At 28.1% G+C, this 22,152-nt stretch overlaps 3 protein-coding genes and 1 non-coding gene across 4 annotated transcripts; 1 reads left to right on the top strand and 3 right to left on the bottom strand.

Annotated features, from left to right (window-relative positions):
• Window positions 1–2,265: 2,265 nt before the first annotated feature.
• On the bottom strand, window positions 2,266–4,120 carry LOC137825101 (protein SENSITIVE TO PROTON RHIZOTOXICITY 2). Its single transcript, XM_068630777.1, has 2 exons — window positions 2,824–4,120; window positions 2,266–2,673 (listed from the first exon to the last, which is right to left on the bottom strand). Exon 1 carries the CDS (start codon window positions 3,997–3,999, stop codon window positions 2,860–2,862), a length of 1,140 nt encoding a protein of 379 aa, XP_068486878.1. The 5' UTR covers window positions 4,000–4,120; the 3' UTR covers window positions 2,266–2,673; window positions 2,824–2,859.
• An 8,196-nt stretch (window positions 4,121–12,316) lies between these two features.
• On the top strand, window positions 12,317–15,415 carry LOC137821063 (large ribosomal subunit protein bL9c). Its single transcript, XM_068625485.1, has 6 exons — window positions 12,317–12,550; window positions 12,721–12,848; window positions 13,620–13,665; window positions 13,979–14,076; window positions 14,159–14,206; window positions 14,994–15,415. Exons 1-6 carry the CDS (start codon window positions 12,401–12,403, stop codon window positions 15,112–15,114), a joined length of 591 nt encoding a protein of 196 aa, XP_068481586.1. The 5' UTR covers window positions 12,317–12,400; the 3' UTR covers window positions 15,115–15,415.
• A 782-nt stretch (window positions 15,416–16,197) lies between these two features.
• On the bottom strand, window positions 16,198–16,270 carry TRNAV-UAC (transfer RNA valine (anticodon UAC)). Its single transcript has one exon. It is a non-coding gene; the product is annotated as a tRNA-Val (tRNA).
• Window positions 16,271–20,357: 4,087 nt separating this feature from the next.
• Window positions 20,358–21,951, bottom strand: LOC137824294 (zinc finger protein ZAT5-like). Its single transcript, XM_068629872.1, has one exon. It carries the CDS (start codon window positions 21,371–21,373, stop codon window positions 20,456–20,458), a length of 918 nt encoding a protein of 305 aa, XP_068485973.1. The 5' UTR covers window positions 21,374–21,951; the 3' UTR covers window positions 20,358–20,455.
• Between the last annotated feature and the right edge of the window lie 201 nt (window positions 21,952–22,152).

Here is a 22,152-nt window from a genome sequence, read left to right as displayed (position 1 = left end):
TTTGTTTTTGTTTCAAATTTTAGATTATTAAAGTTTTTCTCATCAGTAAACGACTGGATGGATTTTTTATATCATCAATTTTTTTTATGTAACTAACAAAGTGTCAGTTTATATTTATTGGGAAAATGGCTTTCTGACACCTCACCCCTCCTTCATGCTCCACTCCACACTCTATTAAATATTAATATTTTAATTTTTTTAATTTTAAAAATTAATTTAACATTTTATCTATATTTTTATTAAAGAGATTTTTTAATTTTTTTATTATAAATATTAATATTATATTTTGTTGTGAGTGTAAAGTAGATAAGTGTCAAAATATCATCATCCTATTTTTTTTTTTTACGTTCTATTCATTTAGTATATCTTAATTTAATAGTTGTTTGAAGTTTTTTTTTATACTTTCAAATTTATGACGAGTAAAATTGAATGTAAAATATTTTTGTTAACTTTTTACACACTTGTATGCAATTTTTTTTAAAAAAAAATCTATTTAACCGTCCAACAACGGAGGTGTTAAATTGAGTAAAGTTAAAATGAGTTCATTCTACTTAATTTTTTTAAAATTATAATTTAACTCAGCCTACCACACCTTGGTAGGTTAAAGTAAATTGATTTTTTTAACCAGTCGACTCATTTAGTTAATAAATAAATAAATTAGTAATTTTTTATTAAATAAATAAAATATAAATAAAAGAAGTCTAAAATACCAAACTAGTTTAGAAGCTGTGATAACTAAACACACTCTAAATCATATTATTAAGAGAAGAATTTGTTGGAAGATAATTTCTAACTTCTTCCATGTACTCTTTGAGCATTGAGATCAATCCTATACCTGAATTTTATAATAAAAAATACCCCAAAAGACACAACAACTTAGCACATTGTTTCCTTAAATTGAAATATGGAGGATGAAACTATGATGGAAGTTATTAACTTCTTTTGTCTTTTTTTTTTAAAAAAAACTTTTGTCTATTTATGAAAAAAATAAAAAATAAAATGAGAAATTTTACAAATAGGTTTCATCCCAATTAGCCATGGAATTTAGTGTTCTAACTTTTCTTTAGGAGTGATTTTTTTTATTATTCTTTTTGTTGAAAAGCTATACCATTGGGAAAAAAATTATTTTAATTTTAAAATTTAAATAAAAAATATACCAAAACATTCAATAATTATAAGTTTTTATTAATATAAAAATATTTCTCATATAATTTATTTTTTCTCCTTCTTCATTTGTTTTCTATTCAACCAAATAATTGAAGATAAACTTTTCAATATTTTTTTTATCAGCATAAACTTTTCAATATTATCTCACATATTATTATATATCTACATAATCCATTTTATTCTAATTTTCTTTTATTTTTATCCATTATATTTCTTTTCAACTTATTTTACTTTATTTTTAGCTAATTTTTTTTAACTTTATTTTATACATAATTATATTTTTATCTTATCTTATTAATAAACGTATTTTACACCTAACTTAATGTTATAAAATCGAGATTCATAAAGTGAGATTTGCATTCACTTATATATTATGAAAAATCTTGTGTGATAGACTATATATTTAAAGGTGATCCGATAACGGTCTAATAGCAGGTGACCTGATCCGATAACGGTCTAATAGCAGGACCTGATCCGATAATAGTATGGTAAGATGATTTGATCCAATAACGGTCTAAGGTGATATGATCATCCTAACAAAATCTCGTTATAATAGACTCTATCTGACTCTGATATCATATTAAGAAGTGAATAAGTCTAACTCAACCTTACAAATTGGTTTATAAAGTGAAGTTTGTACTCACTTATATATTACATGAAAGATTTTTATATTTTATGAAAGATTTTTATATTTTATGAAAGATTTTTATATTTTATAGGTGTGAGATCTCCCACCTAGCTTAATGCTTTTTTTATTAGTTATATAAAGTTAATAAGTAACAATAAAATAAAGCTTTTACTAAATTTTATAAATATGCGAATCACAATATAACTAAATTAGGAAGATGAAAAGAAAATGAAAATTCTTTAAGATGGAAAAATTAAAAGCCTTTTTGAAAACTTACACCATAAATTATTCAAATTGCAAAGTAAAACAAAAACAAATAACTAATTAATTAAAATTTACCTCACAATTTAAATTTTTAGGTCCCTCTTCTTTACCAAGAACCCTACCTAGGTCGGGGCTGACCTGGTTAGCACTAGTGCTAAATGTGGAAATATTACAGATGAACATGCTCTTAGAATTGTCTCAGATACTACTATCAATGCATACACTTATCTATATACATAATCATACATACATACATATATATATACATATATTTATTTTAGTCCAAAGCATACCCAGTGATTGATATTCTCCTTTCGTACTTACAGAACAAAACTGAGATTATCATATCCATGAGCAACATTATATAGTTCATTACACCCTACTCAGCGTATAGAAGACAAACCCAAGAAATAAAAAAACAGAAGAAAAATTTAAAACTAACAGACAAGAAAACCATATATACGACAGTGATAAGGCACAAACCAAATTGGAGTAATATTGGCTATTGCTCAGGAACTATATATATACCAAATGTCAACAATAATTATGGCAGCAAAGTTGCAACCGAACCGAATTTTGTGCAGTGAGCATGCTCGAATCACACTCCCAAACACCTAAAATAACAAGAGACGAAAATGTTAGTACAAGCACTCAGCAATAATTATTTAGCTAGTTTTTGAGGCAAAACCATTATTTTAGCACTTTTAATATACAAAATGTTACGTGAATGTACATAATCGATTACATGAAAATAGAGTACTAACATGAAAGTGCAAGAGTTAGCATCTCTTCATGACCAATCATCGAACATATCTTGAAAAGCCATGAATAGCTGGGGTGTGCCCCACGAACAAAGCAACATGGCCCATGAGCTTGTCTTTCCTAGAAAACGTTGTGCCACACGAGCACTGCCACTTGGGGTCCCCACAGTGCTTCTCATGTGTCCTCAAATCAGAAAGAACCGAAAACTGTTTATGGTTGCACCTATTGCACACGTACATCTTGGGGCAGTGGCTCCTCTTGTAATGGTTTTTAGCACAAATCATTGACTTCAAGGGCTGGAACTTGGCATGTTTTTGGTTCCACCTGCACCCTTCTTGAGGGCACGAAAATTTCTTGGTGGAACTTCCCTCACCCAATAAACTATCCCTGCTTTTCATTGGGTTGCTCAAGGCTGCAGTTGTTTTGTACTCTTCCCCATGAGCCCTCATGTGCATCCTCAAATTCGCATCACGCTTGAATCCTTTCCCACACACTTGGCAAAAGTACGAGTACTTTGCCAACAAATCCGCAGCATCCAATTCGATTATATCACTCTCCACCATCACGTTGATGTCGGCTTCTTCATCCTTAATGTTACAATCTCCACTATTGTTATTGTTATAGCTTTCAGCAAACCAATCCAGTGCCCCTCCTTCAATACTTGACAAGAAATCACTTTGCCCTTTAATCATATCTGAGCTCATGCTAATGCTACTCATACTAACCATACCCCTATTGTTGTTTCCAAAGTTTGATGGATGATGAGGTGATAATGATAACAATCTATCATGATCAAGTTGTTGCTGATTCTGGTTTCGGTGCAATTCATCAGCAATATTACTAGTACCTGAAGAGGAACCGAGAGTCATTTGCTGACAGGTGAATCTCATTGAAGTGGCTGCCACTATGATTTCTTGGAGTGTTGAGTTCATGGTGGAGATTGCCATGGGAGTTGACTCGGGTAGGTTATGTTGAGGGGACACAAAAACATCAACCAGGTTCTGCAGCTGACCTAGCTTGTCCTTCAGAAGAGAAAGATAGCAGAGGAGGGAGGTAGAAGAGTGTGAAGCTGAGGAAGAGCTTAGTTCAAGAGACGATGAAACCAAATATTCATTCACAGGAAACATGTGAAGAGCTTGAAAATCGTTTGTGGAGGTAGATGTAGCCTTTGGCATCATTGTTGAATTAATCTTCCTTCAACAAACCCCTGAAAGTGTGAGCTATATGGTTTCAAATCTTAGTTTTCCTTGTGAAGATTGGCTTTGACTTGGATCATACAAAAAAGAAAATGTTGTACACACTGCGAGGTTGTGTGGAGGGAACGTTCTTTATATAAAGTTGCAGAAGCAGCCAAATAATTATCATAATTTTGTATTTTTCTATGTTACGACTTATGGATAGTTACAGATTATCCGAATACTGAGTTCACCCCCTTTATATATAATTTAATAGATTTTATTAATATAAATCATTTATTTTGAAATTGAATTTTTAATAAATGGTAAGATCTTGATATTTTATAGGTTCAGGAGTTTAAAATGATAAATGTTGAATGTAAACTTCAAATTTAGTGTGGATATACCTTTTTATAAATAATATACTTTTTTTAATTTATAAATTTTGATATTTTTTAATTATATAAAACTAATTAACATTGGGTATAATTGATTATACACATGTGTTCAATTATGGATAAAAAAAAACTTATCTGAGGTATCATAATTAAAACTCTCAATTTTAAAGTGGTAAAACCCTAGCTTGCTTTAAACTTCTCAATCTATTAAATGATTTTTTCTCCAATAAAAATATAAAAGAGATACTATATTTAAGAACATACTGCTAAAAAATATTTTAATTTGAAAGTGTTTGATTTCGCATTTTAACTTCAAGTACTTTCTAAACACATCTTTTAAAAACACTTACATCTTGAAAATTTAAAAGAGTTTTGAAATTTTCTTTTAAAATTATAGACAAGAAGTCAACTGAGAAGAGGTATAGCTAGAACTCATCCCCACTTAAGACCTCCCTCACATGAACCCTATATCACAAAACATGGCAAATGAGAGAGATAATCCAGTTTCCATTGGTTACAGAACTTGCAACTTTCATTGGACTGCCCTCATAATTCTATTTTTTTTGCACGTTGATTATTATAAAATTGATTAAATCCTTTGTGGACTTCTACCCTTTTCTATTTGAAAAGTATTTTCTTTTGTCTTGTCTAAACCTAATTTTCCTTTTAGGTTGTGTTGTTAATCTAAGTGCAAGGATTGAAGGGTTCTTAATGACAACCTTTGTTTGTGACAAAGTCAATTTGTTTTGTTTACTACAATTCATTAATATGCGAAATTAATTTTGACTTATTTTACTTTATCATTTTCGATTAGAAGATAAATACATTTCATAATATATAAGTGAGTGTAAATCTCATTATGAGTAATTCTACAAAATTAAGTTAAGTTTAAAGTTTTCTCAGTAAAGTATTAGAGTTATTTAGACTCTATCTTAACGGGAGTTCGTGTGAGGTGGTGTGTGTTCATTATATAATAATAATAATAATAATAATTAAATTTACCTTACAAATCAATTTTATGAAAATAGATTAAATTTAAACTTACTTTTTAATATTATTTTATATTTTTAAAATATTTTTAGAGGAAACAATAAAGGTTTTCAACACTAATAAATAGTAAAAAAACTTATAATACTATCAAATCTAAAATTTTAAGATAATTGTCCCGGTCATATCCGTATCACTCGGTATCGGAAGTCGATTGATTAGATGGATTCAATACATTAATACAAAATAAAATGTTATGCAACAAATCAAGTAATATGCTAATAAATCAATATGGTAACATGCGATAAATCAAGTAATGTTGTTTTATCAAAGATACACATTAAATACGGCTCATAAACGAAATAACTCACTCTAGCACTATAAATAAACATTATTATACGTGAGTAAGGTACACTTTTATCAATGTATCATTCACTATACTACATAACACTTACAAAGACGAGAGAGGAGCAACCGAGGAACCAGAAACAACAATTATTCAAATCGGATACTGTATAAACCTTATACAAATACAATAATAAATTTGTTTATTTATATATTATTAATTCTTTTGTCATCTAATGTTTTCAACAACATGTTGAAAATATGAAAATTATTGCGATGTAGATGCTATCTTACGTCTTAATTTCTTCTTATATATAGCAAATGGATTTCATTTCTTTGAGTGTGCAAGTAATTCATGAAAAGAATATTACGAGAATATCATAAACCATACCTCATTTTTTATAGAGTCAAATGCTAAGGAGACAAATTGAAAGTATAATTGAAACAAAACTTATGGATATTCTCTATTTAAGTCCATGTAGTATAAAAGATTGTCTAACACCACTCACATAAAATGTAAATAAAAAAGTACTACAAAATTTAAAATTGTAAATTTTTATAAGTGGCTGATTTGTGAGACTTTTATACACAATTTTATAACTAATCATTGAGATCTTTTTTTTTTTCCTTTTGTTGAAAATAACACTTGGGTGTACTAAATTATGCATTAAGTACTTTTCCTATTTGTAGGATAATCAAAGTAAAACGTGTTTATTTTTTTTATTTTCTGTTTTATGATGAATAGAGGTTTGTTTTACCGTGTTAACATTTTTGTTTTGTTTTATTATATAATTGTGAACATATATTTTTATTCTCCACACTTCCATAGGATTTAGAATAAGGGATTATGAATAATTTGTAGCCACGAAAATCGTCTAAAATTATTATAATTTTGACAAAAAAAATCATCGGTATGAGCCATGTTTTAACCTTTTAAACTAGATATAGGATGAAAATGTGTACCCTCACATTCAATTATAGAATTCTAATTTTTTATTATTATATGAAATTAAATAAAAAATATTATTTAATATAAATTATTGATAATATTTTATATATATATATATATATATATTAAATATTATTTCGTTGACAGATATATATTTATTATTTAATGAAAACGGATATGAAAATATAAATTTTTATTTTTAAAAATAAAAGTAGTTACACTACAACTCATACTCTAAACCCATAACACTTATATAAAACTTATTTAAAAACATAATATAACTTAAATATCAACAGAGGGCGCGCGCATATATATATATATAAAAGTAGAAAAATAAATATAAATATTTATTCTTTTCTATATGCTACTTCTACACCTACACTTATATCTCCTTGTATACTTATATCTATTTGTGTACATAATATCGGCATCATAGTTCACAATACAAATATAAGGGTAAGTTATTAAAATAAATTTTTAAAATAAGAAAAAGTATATAAAAGAAGATATTTTAATTAACAAAGTACAATCAGTCAATTTCATTTGATACCAACATACAAAAACTATATAAATCACACATCGATCTATATATAAGTTATATTTAAGAAACAGAATATCAACTAACATCTTTCAAGAAATTCATATTAAATATGTCCTATCAGATACTAACATTTGATTCAATCTAAAATTTAGGTTAACAAACAAACCTAAGAGTAATAGATCATTGTAAGTTCAATATAATCCAAGTTATGCATCTACGTATATGCAAGAACTCTCATCCTAAACTTCTCATCACCTGATATCTTACTCTATGTGACTTAGACAATTTACTATGTGTTACAACATAGGTGTCAATACTTAGTACACGACTCAAACAAAGGTTTTACATATATTCCATATGTATGACCCTAAATTCATACAAATTTCACAATATTTTCAATAAGCATTATTTTATAATATAACTCATTTACACAAATCCTCAAATCAATAAAAATACAAAAATTAATATTTATTTTTTTCATTTTTAATGACATTCTTTAATCCATTTAAGAGACTAAAAGAGAAGAAGAGAAAAAAGAAATAGTTTGAGCACATATTTTAGCTTGAGCGAAAACTTTCTCGTTTGAGCCTAAATCTAACTGAGAGGGTTGAATTGCAGTGTTATTTTCTCTTGAGTAAAAAATTCTTCCTTTGAATGAAAATGAGATCCAAAACAAGACTTGAATTTTTATTCTATTTTTGCATGAGCGGAATATCATAAAATCAACCACCTCATGCAATTTTAGCCAAAACTAGTTTAGCAAATACAATTATCAAATACATTCAAAATGTTTTAAAACAATTATCTTTTAAGTCTAAACTCAAATAATACTCAATTTCAACATTCAAACGATTTTCAAACAAAATACAACTCGTGCATAGAAATAAAAATCTTATAATCAAGTCACATTCGCATCTAAATTATCTATCTTAAGATTCTGTAAAAAAAAACATAAATAATTTTTCTTGTAATTCCTTATTTCAAAGAAAGATTCAGCTCAGACAAAATAATTATTCAAAATCTAGAGACCAAGTGTAAAGTATCCAAACATAACCAAATTTCAATATAAGTTTAACCAAATTGAGATGATTACTTTTCTCAAATATTCTCACTACGATCGATGAAAATTCATAAGAAAACAAAGAAAATAAAAAAATCTTTAGAATAAAAAAAAACTTACTGTGTTTGAAATTATGATCAATTAAAAATATTTTTAATCAAATTTGGATAGAGATGAGAATTTGAGCAAAGAGAGAAAATTATTGAGAGAGAGGGGATGAGGGACTTTACAAGCTTGACTATTGTCATATTTGTGCAAAAAATTTATAATATAGATTCAAGTTTTAGTTGTTGAGTAAAAAAGATACATACTTAAAATTTTTAAATCCAATGTAATTTGTGGCAAAATCAATGAGATCATCTCTAATTTTTCTTTACAATTCCTATTTTCTTAAATTTCTTAGAATAAATTACTCCTTTAGGATAGAATTATAAGGAAAAGAATTAAGTGCTCTCCCCCTTAAAGGATATTATTCCAAATATACTTTTTAATAATTTGACATTTTATTTACAATGACTATTTTTTATCTTGATATTGATTTTTTTTAATTGGTGTAAAAGTTAATTAATTTTACTTATACTTAAGTCTTACAAAAATATTACGTTTTAAGTTATTGAGTATTTTAATTCAAATAATATATAAAAATTAATAAATAAGAAAGAACTAAAATTAAAAATGAAATTACATTATCATGAAAATATATAATTTAAAATTTATTAATTAATTATTAATATATAAATGGATTAAATAGTAAAATAGTTAATTTATATTTTTACTAGTTGTAAAAATAAAATATTAATTATAATATGTATGTATGTTGAAATAAAAAAATGAGAGGAATGTTGAGAACACATTTTCTAACTCACTTCTGTTAACACATTTTCTAACTCACTTCTGTTAACACATTCTTTTATTGGTTAACTTTTATTAACAAAAAATATATATTCAAAAGTGGATACTTCATAACCGTTCTCATAAAAAAATAAATAAAAATTTAATTATTTTTTTCCCTAAAATTTAATTTTGATTTCTCAAAAAGTTTACTTTTGTTTTTCAAATTTTAAAAATGTGATTTTAGTTCTCAAGTACTAAATTTAAGAGAGAAATGTTTTTTAAATAATTTTTTTCTAGATTTTAGAAATTAAAATATTTTTTAAATTTTGGAGGAATAAGCTCCAATTTTTTTAAACTACAGATATCATTAAATTAAGATAAATAAATAAAATCTTTTGAAAAAGGTTTAAGGATATGGATGGAGTTGGAAATATATCTAGCCCAACTAATTTTAAATTGAGTTTTAATTTAAAAATTTTCTAATTACAAACGACTAACAGGGTTGATATATACTTGTCACCTGAAATGATGATGGAAAAATATGTTTTGTTTTCTATATTTTATACTATTTATTTTTTACTTTTATACTTTCACTACAAAAAAAATCAGTATTATTTACGGATTTTTACCCACGGATCTGAATCCGTAGATAAATTCAGCATTACCTACGGATATTACCTACGAACAACATTACCTACGGACATTACCTACAGATTCTGAATTCGTAGGTAAATTCAGCATTACCTACCAACTATTACCCACGAATTCTGAATCCGTAGGTAAATTCAGTATTTCCGACCAACTATTACCTACGGATCTTATTACCTACCAACTTTTACCTACGGATCTCTATTACCTACCAACTATTATACATATTATTAATATTAATATAATAATTTAAATAATATAAATAGTATTATATTAATAATAATAATATTAATGATATTAGTAATATAATAAAATTAATAATATCAGTAATAATAACATTAATAATATAAATAGTGTTAATAAAAATATATATAAAATTAAAAATTTTCATAATATTAATAATATTAACATTATTTATAATATTAATAAATATTTATAATATTAATCATATTTAAATAATATTAATAATATTTAATAATATTTAATAATATAAATAATAGTTAATAATATTTAATAATATTAATATTATTTAATAATATTAATAATATTAATAATGATTAATAATACTAATAATATTTAATAATATTAATAATATTAATAATATTAATAATATTTATAATATTTAATAATATTAATAATATTTAATAATATTAATAATATTTATAATATTTAATAATATTTATAATATTTAATAATATTAATAATATTTAATAATATTAATAATATTAATAATATTTAATAATATTAATAATATTTAATAATATTAATAATATTAATAATATTAATAATATTTAATAATATTATTAATATTTAATAATATTTAATAATATTAATAATATTTAATAATATTATTAATATTTAATAATATTTAATAATATTAATAATATTTAATAATATTAATAATATTTAATAATATTAATAATATTTAATAATATTAATAATATTTAATAATATTAATAATATTTAATAATATTAATAATATTAATAATATTTAATAATATTAATAATATTAATAATATTTAATAATATTAATAATATTTAAAAATATTAATAATATTTAATAATATTAATAATATTTAATAATATTAATAATATTTAATAATATTTAATAATATTAATAATAATAATAATAATATTAATAATATTTATTAATATTTAATAATATTAATAATATTAATAATATTTAATAATATTAATAATATTTAATAATATTAAGCAATATTAATAATAATAATGATATTAAATATATGAAGAATGTTATTAATTTTTATTTTATTAATTATATTAATATTGATAATCATACTTATAAATATAATAATAATCATAACATGACAACAAAACTTGACTGGTGTAATGATTAAAGCTTCTATAGACATATCTCAAGGGACTTGGCTTCGAGTCCCACCTGTTGCAGTTGAGTTCCAACATTAATTATAATTGTCATAGCATATATAATAATTATCAATAAAATTCATAAAAATTGGCAAAAAGAAATATTTGTAAATAATAATTAAAAATAAAAAAAAAGATTCAAATAATAATTATAATTTTAAAAATTAAGTATTTTAACATTACCTACGGACTTGGAGTCAGTGGGTATTACCTACGGATTGCAGTTGGTGGGTAATGTTGTTTTCGTTACCTACGGACATAATATCCGTAGGTAAATTACCGACGCCAACATTACATTCGGATTTTTTTTCGTGGGTAATCCGTAGGTAATGTTGATTTACCTACGGATTTTGGCTGTTACATACGGATTTTGTCCGTAGATAAATTGGATTTTTCTTGTAGTGTTTTTAAACATGTTTTTATTTTTTTAAAATACGTGATTTTAATATTTTCTATATTTAAATTTGATGTTTAACTGACTACTTTTTATTCTCACAAATGTGATAGAAGAAATTTTTTTTACCTAATGTGATATTAATATTTTTTTTATATTTAAATTTAACCCAAAAAATGATAAAAAGATTAAATTAGCGTATTCCTTTTTAAGTTTGAGGACTCATTATTATTTTTTTTTTTAAATATAGAGACTAAAAATCAAATTTTAAGAAAAGTATAAAAAAAAACAGATTTAATCTTATACAATTCTAAAAATTCTGTGAAATAATCCTACCAATTAAAATTATGTAGTAGGGAATTAATTTCAACATTCAAATAAGAGTTTATTTTTCATATATGATAACTTTTTAGGCTAGAAAGCATATCCATAAATAATGTACAGTAATTTGAGTTATAAGAGATTAATTTATATAAATTGTTGTATATGACGATAAAAAAAAATCGTTGTTGTATACTGTAAATTTTATGATATTTTAATATTTTTTTAAAAATTATACTAATAATATTTTTTTATCAATTGAGCATATAAAACTTTTTATATTCATAATGTATAAAAACTAAACTCAAAGATTTATAATATCAACTATAAAAATTCCTTAAATATATTTTTTACAATAATAATTATAAAAACAATAGGTAAATTATTTATCGAATAAAGAATAATTTTACCTTACATACTGCATTTAATTTAATAATTCAAAATTTTAAAAAGTTCTCATTCTATAATTTACGACGCGTAACAGTGGACAAGAGATAAGAAAACAGAACACTGTGTGCTTGTTCTCAAACCATCAATGGCGTCACCGTTATCTTCTCTCTCCTCCACCTCTTCTTCACTCTTTCACCACACCTTCACCGGAGGCTCGAAGGTTCCAATTCCCTTCCCCAACAAAACTGCGCACTTTTTTGTCTTCGCTCAAAAGAAGGCAAAGAAAACTCGAAAGGTTACATAAAATTCCATGCTCTAACACATTGAATAAATAAAATTTCGTGCTTTTCGACAATTTGGGTGTCAAATTTGAATTTTGTAGTTGTACAACAAATGGGTATGCTTGTAATGTATTTGTACTTTGCAGCACTATATATTCACTTGGTTAGTTATTTGTGAAATCAGATTATTCTGAAGGAAGATGTGGCTGATGTGGGAAAGCAAGGGCAACTTCTTGATGTGAAGGCTGGTTTTTACAGAAATTTCCTGCTTCCTTTGGGAAAGGCACAACTTGTTACACCCCAGCTACTCAAGTAATGTGTCATTAAACCACCTAGGTCTTGGATGGCACACTAATTTATCTATAAATTTCTTTTCACATTTCAATATTTTGAACTAGTGCTTAGAATTTCCTTTTACGTGACCCGTTCATAGTAGAAATAATGGTTTTTAAACAAGCAGTAGGTTGCTTCATGCTTGGATAAGTTTCCAGAGAGTGCTGAATATGTCATTGTAGTGTCATGAGAAATATTCTGTCTCAGATAAGAGGTCGTTTGAGTGTGATTTATTTGTGTATACTGACTAACACGATTTTAGAACCTTCTGGATTTGATTGGAGAACAACAAAAAGATGACTTTTAGTTAAGAATTGTTCTAGTAATGACTTTTAGGAAGTTAGTTTTATCTCATCCATAGAGCTTTGATGTTTTGGGTTGGACAGGGTTTTCATGTTTTTTTTTTTCTTTAAGTGGTTCCTGCTGTATTAGTTCAATAACAACTGTTGTCATCTTGGATTGCCAAATGAAAATTTTGTTGTCCTCTTCCACATGAGATTGCTTTTGTGGCATTTTTATGATAAAATTTTGCGTTTGTGAGTGTAACATCTTTTATTTAGTAATTTGTGGATTTCTTTGTTTCAGACTTTTTCTGTCTGTTTCTTTTAGAGAAATGATATTTGGAAATTTAGGGCTAGCTTTATCTTTGTGCACTAAGTGCTGTTAAAATAAAATATGTTTGCCAAAGTTTTGAACTGAGTTTACTTTGCATTGTGTTTAGAACTCTTCATTTTGACCTTCTCTCTCCAGGGAAATGAAGATAGAAGAAGAAAGAATTGAGGCTGAGAAAAGACGGGTAATTTTTCCCTTTCTCCCCAATCCCCATTAGGAATGAATGCTATGCTGTTAAGCTCCGTGTGAAAAAACCTTGCATCAAGAGCTGTAAACTTGTAAAAAAGAGTTCTATATGACCGAATATACACATCTTTCAATGGTTATCCCTGTAAATTTTGCATGCAGGTACTAAGCGCTTTCTTTTTAATATCTGGTTATCTGCATCCAGGCAAATTCACATCTAATTTCATGATATCTTCTGAATTTATTAACAAGTATTTTCCCTCATGCACAATTGTTTTAGACATATGCTGTCTGTGTTTACCTTTCTGCAGGTAAAAGAAGAGGCAGAGCAACTTGCTCTAATTTTTGAAACTGTTGGGCCTTTCAAGGTGAAGCGTAAAGGTGGTAAAGGAAAACAAATTTTTGGAAGGTAAGATTTGTCTTGTGAAATTATGAGAAGTCAATTTATGTCCCTGTATGGATTTTGTGTCTAATGTTTGGATGCTTTTTAGTGTCACTGCTCAAGATCTTGTTGACATAATCAAGGCACAGCTTCAAAGGTACCATCTTTTCCAAAATTCTTTTATTTTGTTAGTATTATAGATGTTCTCTGATTGAGTACTATACTATACAGTCACAATTTTTCCTTTTCTTTAACGTGGCTAAAATACGCCGAGTTTCTAAATTTTGTGACAGGCTTCAGTAAGGTGTTTCTCATTTCAGTAATGCAGATGATTATTTATTTCATTTGATTCTGGAGCTTTCTCTGATTTTTGAGGGTTATTATTGTGATATTGTTTTGGATTAACTATTTGATATAATTTATTTATAGATATGACCCAAATTTCCGAAATTGTGATATAGTAATCCAATATCCGATGCCTAACTTAGGAAATTTCATATTATTTTGGACTGTGTATGCATAATATGTTTCATGTGATTTTCTTTTTTCTTTTCCCTTTCCAATTGCTAGTAGAAATACAATATAATCCAACTTTATCTATGTAAACGATCCATGCATAATTCTATGAATTCATTTGACGTGTCTCAATCTATACAATTTTCTACTTGATTCCAAACTTGTTGCTGTCTTCCATTTATATGCTATTTGATTACCTTTTACGGGGTATCACTTGAGCACGTATGATTTGTCGTAAATTAGTTCAATGTTCACACTTGAAATGATCTTCCTAGTTTTTGAGAATCAGTTGGGAAAGATCATATAAGTACATTCCACTGCTAAAAAAAGGGGGGGGAGATGAGTTGTTTTTCCAATATTTATTTCATATCTGTTTAATCTGATTGATTAGTTACTTTAAGATATGTTGTCCTGTGATTCATTTCTAGGGAGCTGGACAAGAGAATTGTTGATCTTCCAGAGATCAGGGAAACAGGAGAATATATTGCAGAGTTAAAGCTTCACCCTGAAGTTACAGCTAGAGTGAAGTTGAATGTTTCTGCCAACTAAAATCACTAATATGTTCTGAAGTTCCTTTGCTAAATGGACAATTTGGAGCTAGTAGTTTCCCTTTGTTCAAGGTGCATAACCATCTTATGATGATGAATATTCAAGCTTCAAGCAGTCAGTAATCTTGGAATCATGCCCTGACTCTTGGATGAGAAAGAGTTTGTCATAGGTCCAAAATGGGAACTGTTTCTTGTTTGAACATTTTTGTTTTTGTTCATACCCCATTCTTGAATGTTTATTGAATTTTTAGGACAATGTAATGCACTACTTTGTTGGTGGTAAAGGCTATTTTTTTTTTTTATCTTTCCTTGGTTTGGTGTGTGCAGAAAAATGGAATATAAAATGAACCTTTTGTTTTTCTGCACTTGATTCAATGATTATGTTTACATTCAAGTGTGGAGGAAAGGCCACTGATAGACTCAACTGTTTTTCCTGTTGGAGTAGATAAACGAACATGTAGAAAATTGCCATTTAGTGAATAAGTGGGTTAACTTCTTATTGACAATGCGATTGTCTATGTTGTTCTGATCATCCTGTAAAATTGTTTACTTCTTTTGAAATTCCATATATTTGTTTGAGTAAATGGTCAATCTGGTTGGTTTTTCGATTTATTGGATGGCACTATCACAGTAGTTATTCAAATGAAGAAAAAAATAATGTTCAAAGTGTAAATTGACAATCACATTTGTCTGAGGTTAAAAGAAATAAGGGTAAAACAATAATTTTAGCATAATTTAAAGAATAAAATGAAAATTAGATTTTTAAGGATTATTTAAGATATTTTTAGTTTCACAAACTAATGTGATAATGTGTACTCTTTTTATTCAAAGTTAAGGTGGTTTAGAGCAAGGAACATGAACAACATTAGTTTGGTCATTTACAAGCCAATCAGCTCGTTTTACTAGAAAATAAGAACCCTAATTATTGAGTAAAGTCTTATTGAAAGTTGGTCATACTATTTTAGTTGGACAACAGTATCAAAATATAGAACTCAGAATATGGGTAAACAAATAAAACTCCAAATACAGTAGGAAGAGAAAACAAAAAAAAATAGATGAAAAGAGAAAAAGCAAATAAATTTAATGTTGCTGCCCAGGATCGAACTGGGGACCTTCAGTGTGTAAGACTGACGTGATAACCACTACACCACAGCAACTTAATTGATTATATATTAAATTAAAATTTTATTATATAAAGTTCTTGATATTTGAAAACAAAATTAGATGGATTTACTGTATTCGCCAGTTTAGCTTGCAATTGCACAACTGAATAATGTGTTTTTTAAAAATTATTTTTGTATTAACTTAATTGGCTACACCAATAATAAATACATTAGGTGTACAAAAGAAAAGCTAAATATAACTTAAAAGGAAATATTCATGTGTTCATCCTCATAAAATATACATTCAAAAAGTTGAAATATAAGCAAACAAATACTAACAATATATTCTCGTTTTAAGAATCGACTATTTTTTCCTCTAAATTTCTTATATATTTTTAAAAGATAAAATTGTAATAGAACTTTGAATCCAACAAATGTCGTAACTAACTTTAGTAATACTATCCTATTAAACTTGGATCAAAAAATTAACGTCATATATAAATTTGATATCAATAATAATCTAAATACATATTTATTATTGATTAAAATTTATTAAATGTCATAAAATTGTAAAATTTAATGATTGACACACTCATAATTTTACATTTTTTAATAAAGTTTAATCAATGATAAAAGTAGGTCAGAGAATATAATTTAAAATATATCACTAATACTTCTTCAGAAAAAAAAACAGTTTTTTTAAAGGAAAAATGACTTTTTTTAAAAAATAACATTTACTTTTTAGCCAGTGCTAAATGTAAGCACTGTTGTTGTTTTTTTTTTCATTTTTACAAACTAATAAGTTTTAGCCCACAAACCATGGAAATTGGTTTGCTACTGGTGATGGTGATTTTTCGTAATCCCTTTGACAAGCAATGTAGTGATCGAATCAAATTCTTATGTAATTAAACGTTTATGGTTTTAAGAGCACATGCATAAAAAAGAGTGTAGAAAAAACAGGAAAATGCAATAAAAGCGAGTAAATATAGCATGATAAATAGAGAATAAAAGAATGAAAACCAAGAAAGGAAAGGATAAATTTTTACTAGAAAATCTTTTTATGTCGAAAAGACTCTATAACTTAAAAAAAAAAACACACGCTTTTATATAAGAATTTAACTATGAATTATTATAAAAAAAGTATTAAACCTTAGTTCAATATTTTCTTCACATGAAACTTAGTTTGTGGTCTACTTTTGGTATAGTTATTCTTGACCTTTTTATTTAATTTTGAATTAAGTCAAATTTTAAACTTGAAATTAGCCAGTGGAATCATAATGCTTGATTTTTTTAATCATCATAATTAATTGGATTGACTAATCTAATTTAAGGTTTAATTACAAGTAACTCCTCTACCAAACTTAACGTGTATAATCGTTCAACATTTGATAATAAAGATTGGTGTATTGAATTTGGACATTTTGAAATGGATGAACTCACTATTATTATTATTATCATTATTCAAAAATAAACAAGTCCATTTAACACAGTACATTTAACACCTACAAACTATTTTTTATTATGCCATTTGTCTTCAATCAACCGACATGATTTTTACCGCCACAAAATATCTTAACCCTAACAAGGCTTCTTTTTTTTATCAAACAGATGGAGAAAGAAAAGTAGCTTAATATCCATAATTTTGTCAACAATGTCAAAATCTGTTCAACAGTCATTCTCACTTCTAGTAAAACTACCTTTTGTAAAAGCTAACCAAACCCCAAGGAAATGGATCTTTAGCACATATTCCACAAAGAGTGAAATGAAATGCCACTAATTAGTTAATGAAAAAGAAGGCAATTAAGATGCAGACCAAACACCAATTGGCATCTTATTAATGAATGGTTTTGGTTGTGATATTTGGAAACTAAACCTTGTTTATGGCCAAGACTGAACAGCAATAGGGTATTGATTAAGCAATTGATTAGTGGAGTGGAAATTAACTTAAGATTAGCTAGCTAGCAACGACACACAGAATTTAAGGCCGGCCAAATGCCTACTTTTCTGGTTATGGACAGAACAAGCCACATAGTAAACCAACTCATGCATTTGAGACATTTGTCTCCATCACCAAAACCTTGAACCAATGCTACACCAACACACATCTTCTCCAAAATTTCTCACCCACACAATAACACAACGCATGATTCACTATATAGTTCAGTTAAATTCCTCATTCTTTTTCATCAAAAGGACATTGACATCTCAGCAGATATACCTCGGTCATGTCTTGTCGTGCCTGGTAATTGAGGATGGCCAATTTGGAGTAAGTTAGGTAGTCAAGTGAAATTTGTACACAACCCCATCATCTCTTTGTGGGAAATTATCTCACATACAGAATAAAAATCACAGCTTTCTTCATATAAACATAGTTGAAACATATATATATAGTTATATATATATAAAAATTGTATTTTAAGTCTAAGTCTAATTTGGTCTTATAAAATCGGTCTGTAGGATGAAATTTAGGATTTAGGGTTTAGGGTTTGTAACATGAAATTTACCCTCACTTATATATTATGAAATATTTTAATCTTTATACTCTACTCGACTTTTGTTAAAATAGAATCAAAATAACTATGATACTATATTAAAAAAATAACTTTAAATTTAACTAAATCTTATAAAGTCGATTTATAAAGTAAAATTTGTACTTATTTTTATATTATAAATATTTTAATTTTTAATTCATATGAGATGTTCAATAATTACGTGAGGAGGAATTAAAGAGAAATTAAAATGGGAAATTTAGAAAGCAAACAAAGTAATTGTTTGTGATATTTGAGAATGTAATATGATAAATAAAGTAGAGGTTATAAATATAAATGTAAAGTGGGAGGTTAGATTAATTTATAAGACATGGAGGGAACATCTCCAACTACATGTGCTAATGTCAATGAATGATATCTTCTTATGCATTCGGACACCTCACGCAATGTACGTGTCCACATGCTTCGCTTACCACCATTTCACCAAAACGTGCACATTACTAACTTTAGATAAGTGCCCACTCAAACTCACTTCAAACTCTTCTTTCATCTCTCTCTTTTTTGCTTAATTCAAGTTTTATCTCCCACTCTTTCGTTATTTGTATTTCTCAATATTATTTTCCGTGGAAGAGAGGAACTGAAATTGTTGTCACTCTTTCTGTCCTTTTCTCATCTTTGGTTATGTGAACTGCATAAATAATGGTTAAGTTTGTAGCTACAAAAGAGTATAAAGAGTAGTACTAACCAGTGGGTGATGGGTCCAACTCTAAACAGTGGACCATTCGTACAAGTCCTAATCAAATGCACTTGTGGCTTCAAAGTTAATAGTATCTTTCTTGGGAGCATCAACTTTGTATGGGCTCAAAACTTCCATAAGACAATCTCAAACCCAATTATTACTTAATCATTATATATACGTATGTTGAAATTTAAAAAGGGGTGTCACTAAACTAAATTTTATCGAGTTTATAAATTGTGAACAAATTAGTTTGTTAATTAGGTGAAACCTATTAGTTTAAAGCGACTAATCACTATATAAAGTGGTGGGGAGGATGAAATTAACATATATGGTAAGATATTTGGCTGATTCGTTAGTGTATTTTTTAAAAATAATAGTGAGTGAGAGAGTGGGAACCATATAAATTGAAAGATAAATACATGGTGATGGGCATGCATATGGTAGAGGCATATTTATCAAAGCAGTTTTGACAAATCCTTTATTCTCTTCATTAATGAAAGGAGTGGGAATGGGTAGTGAGTGTGAGTGAGAAAGTGATGTTTTAGCTTTATTGTAATGAAATCCAAAACAAGTAAAGGAACCTAATCCACCACTTTTGGTTATGGTTATGGTCATGGTGCTGCCAAACCAAAACCCTAGCTAGCAATGCCAAAGCACTCTCTCTCGCACATCGCCATCGATTATCCCCTCAAACAAGAACTTGCAAATACACCCAAATAATAAATAATTCAAAAAGAAATAAAATAAAAAAAGATGCCCTATGAACTATCACTCACTTTTCGTGAATGAAAGGCAACCACATCAACACTAACCACTTACTTACTCAAAGTATTCCAACTTGAACAAGTAGATCGATCACATATATCAAAATGGCAATTATTAATAAACCCAATTAGGAATAATAATCCAAAAAAATCGATAATTACGAATAATTGTAAATTAAAAATAACACTAATAATTCACATTGATATCAAAATAATAATTCTTTGTAATTCCAATCCCCACCCTGCTCTAATAAAGACAATCTACCAAAGCCGGAGTACCAACCAGCATCTGAGTTGTTACGGGAAATTGAAACTTGGCCTCCCGAATATCATCCTCCGGCGCCGGGAGGTTAAGATCCAATTGCAAGATGTTACGCGGCGGCGAAACAGTGGCGGCGACAGCGGTGGTGACGGTGTTAGAACTTGTGTCAACAGTGCTGGTGTTTGTCGATGCCCTATGCCTCCTCATGTGTCCACCCAATGCTTGTCCTGATGAGAATTCAGAACCACAAATGGAACATTCATGAATCTTACCCTTGCTGTTGTTGCCATGACCCAATTGAAGGGAAATTGGAGGACCACTTTTAACGTTATCCTCTTCGAACCGATCATACTTGGTAACAAACATGTGCTGCAATTGAGAGGGTGGTGTTTTTTTCTCTTCACCCACGAGTTTCGGCTTTTTGTGACTCGCCCTGTGTCCACCGAGAGCTTGAAACGAAGGGAACGTTCGGTTACACGTTTTGCACTCATAAATAAAGAACCCAACTTTGGTGTTAACCGCGGTTGTTGCGGCGGTGTTGGTGGTGTTACCGTTACCCTTTCCTGTCTTGACACCGTTACAATCTCCAAGACCATGATCTTCAACTCGTTGCTTGTGATGGCGAGGTTGATGACGGTGAGGTTCCCCTCCCTGGGCCAAGAGAATCAAACAATTTGCCATGTCTTCCTCTTCGCTCTCGTAAGTGGTGGTGGAGGAGCCACCGGAATTAGGACTGGAGCAACTAGTGGCGGTGACTCCAGTGGCGGCGGTGCTAGCAACGACGACACCAGAAGGGGACAAAAGCCTCATCCTTTTGGTGCGTTTGCCCTTGGCTATGTTGCTCTGGGTAGAACTGGAATTGGAATTGGAATTAGAATTAGAATATAACCCTTCCATCTCCATATCTCTCACCAAACTGAAACAACCCAAGTGATGAGAAACAAAGCCTCAACACAGCAGTTTTATATGTAAAACAATACCATTTAAGGTAAGAGAGAGAAATGTGATTACGATGTAGTGATGGAATTGAAGTGGTTATGTGGATATAAACATATATATATATATATATATATATATATATTTGTGTGCTGTGAAATTTGGTAGTGAATGGCAAGAGAGAAGTTGAAGCCGTCTTATAACAGCTACACCCAAGTGGTCTGTCACCAAAATCTTCCTTGCGTTTCCAACCTTCGAAGTGTTACTAACAAGAAAACTAACTTCTTTCAGCTTTTTCACGCGCCTCTCTAAGCACTTCTTTCTACGCCTTCATCATGACCACACTTTTTTGCTTTCTGTTTCACTTCTACTTTATAACACCATCGTAGCTCAGCCTCAGGGTGTTACTTTTATGAACTAATATTTTATTTTATTATCTATAGGCTACGATTTTATACCTATTTCTTTTTCTTGTAATAACGGTAAAAACTAAAATAAAAACTCAGACTTTTCTTAAATTGTATTCAGTATAATGATGTTGGGAATGTGAAGGCTTGTGTTGTGATGTTTGTTCTATTATTATTCTTGCATGATTAATTAAGATCGTTTTTATTTGGCAATTAATGGCGAGTTTAATTAGTAGGAGTGTGATTAATATTTAGTGTATGAGTTAAAGTTGGGTTTAGTAGTAAGTTAGGTTGGAATTAGAGAAGGAGATTGATGGAACTGATAAGTAAGTAAGTTGT

This window comes from Phaseolus vulgaris, chromosome 11 (assembly GCF_000499845.2).
Source record: "Phaseolus vulgaris cultivar G19833 chromosome 11, P. vulgaris v2.0, whole genome shotgun sequence".
In the NCBI taxonomy this organism is placed as follows: domain Eukaryota; kingdom Viridiplantae; phylum Streptophyta; class Magnoliopsida; order Fabales; family Fabaceae; genus Phaseolus; species Phaseolus vulgaris.
The sequence above is the reverse complement of the archived record's forward strand: the minus strand, read 5'-3'. Positions and strand labels throughout refer to the sequence as shown.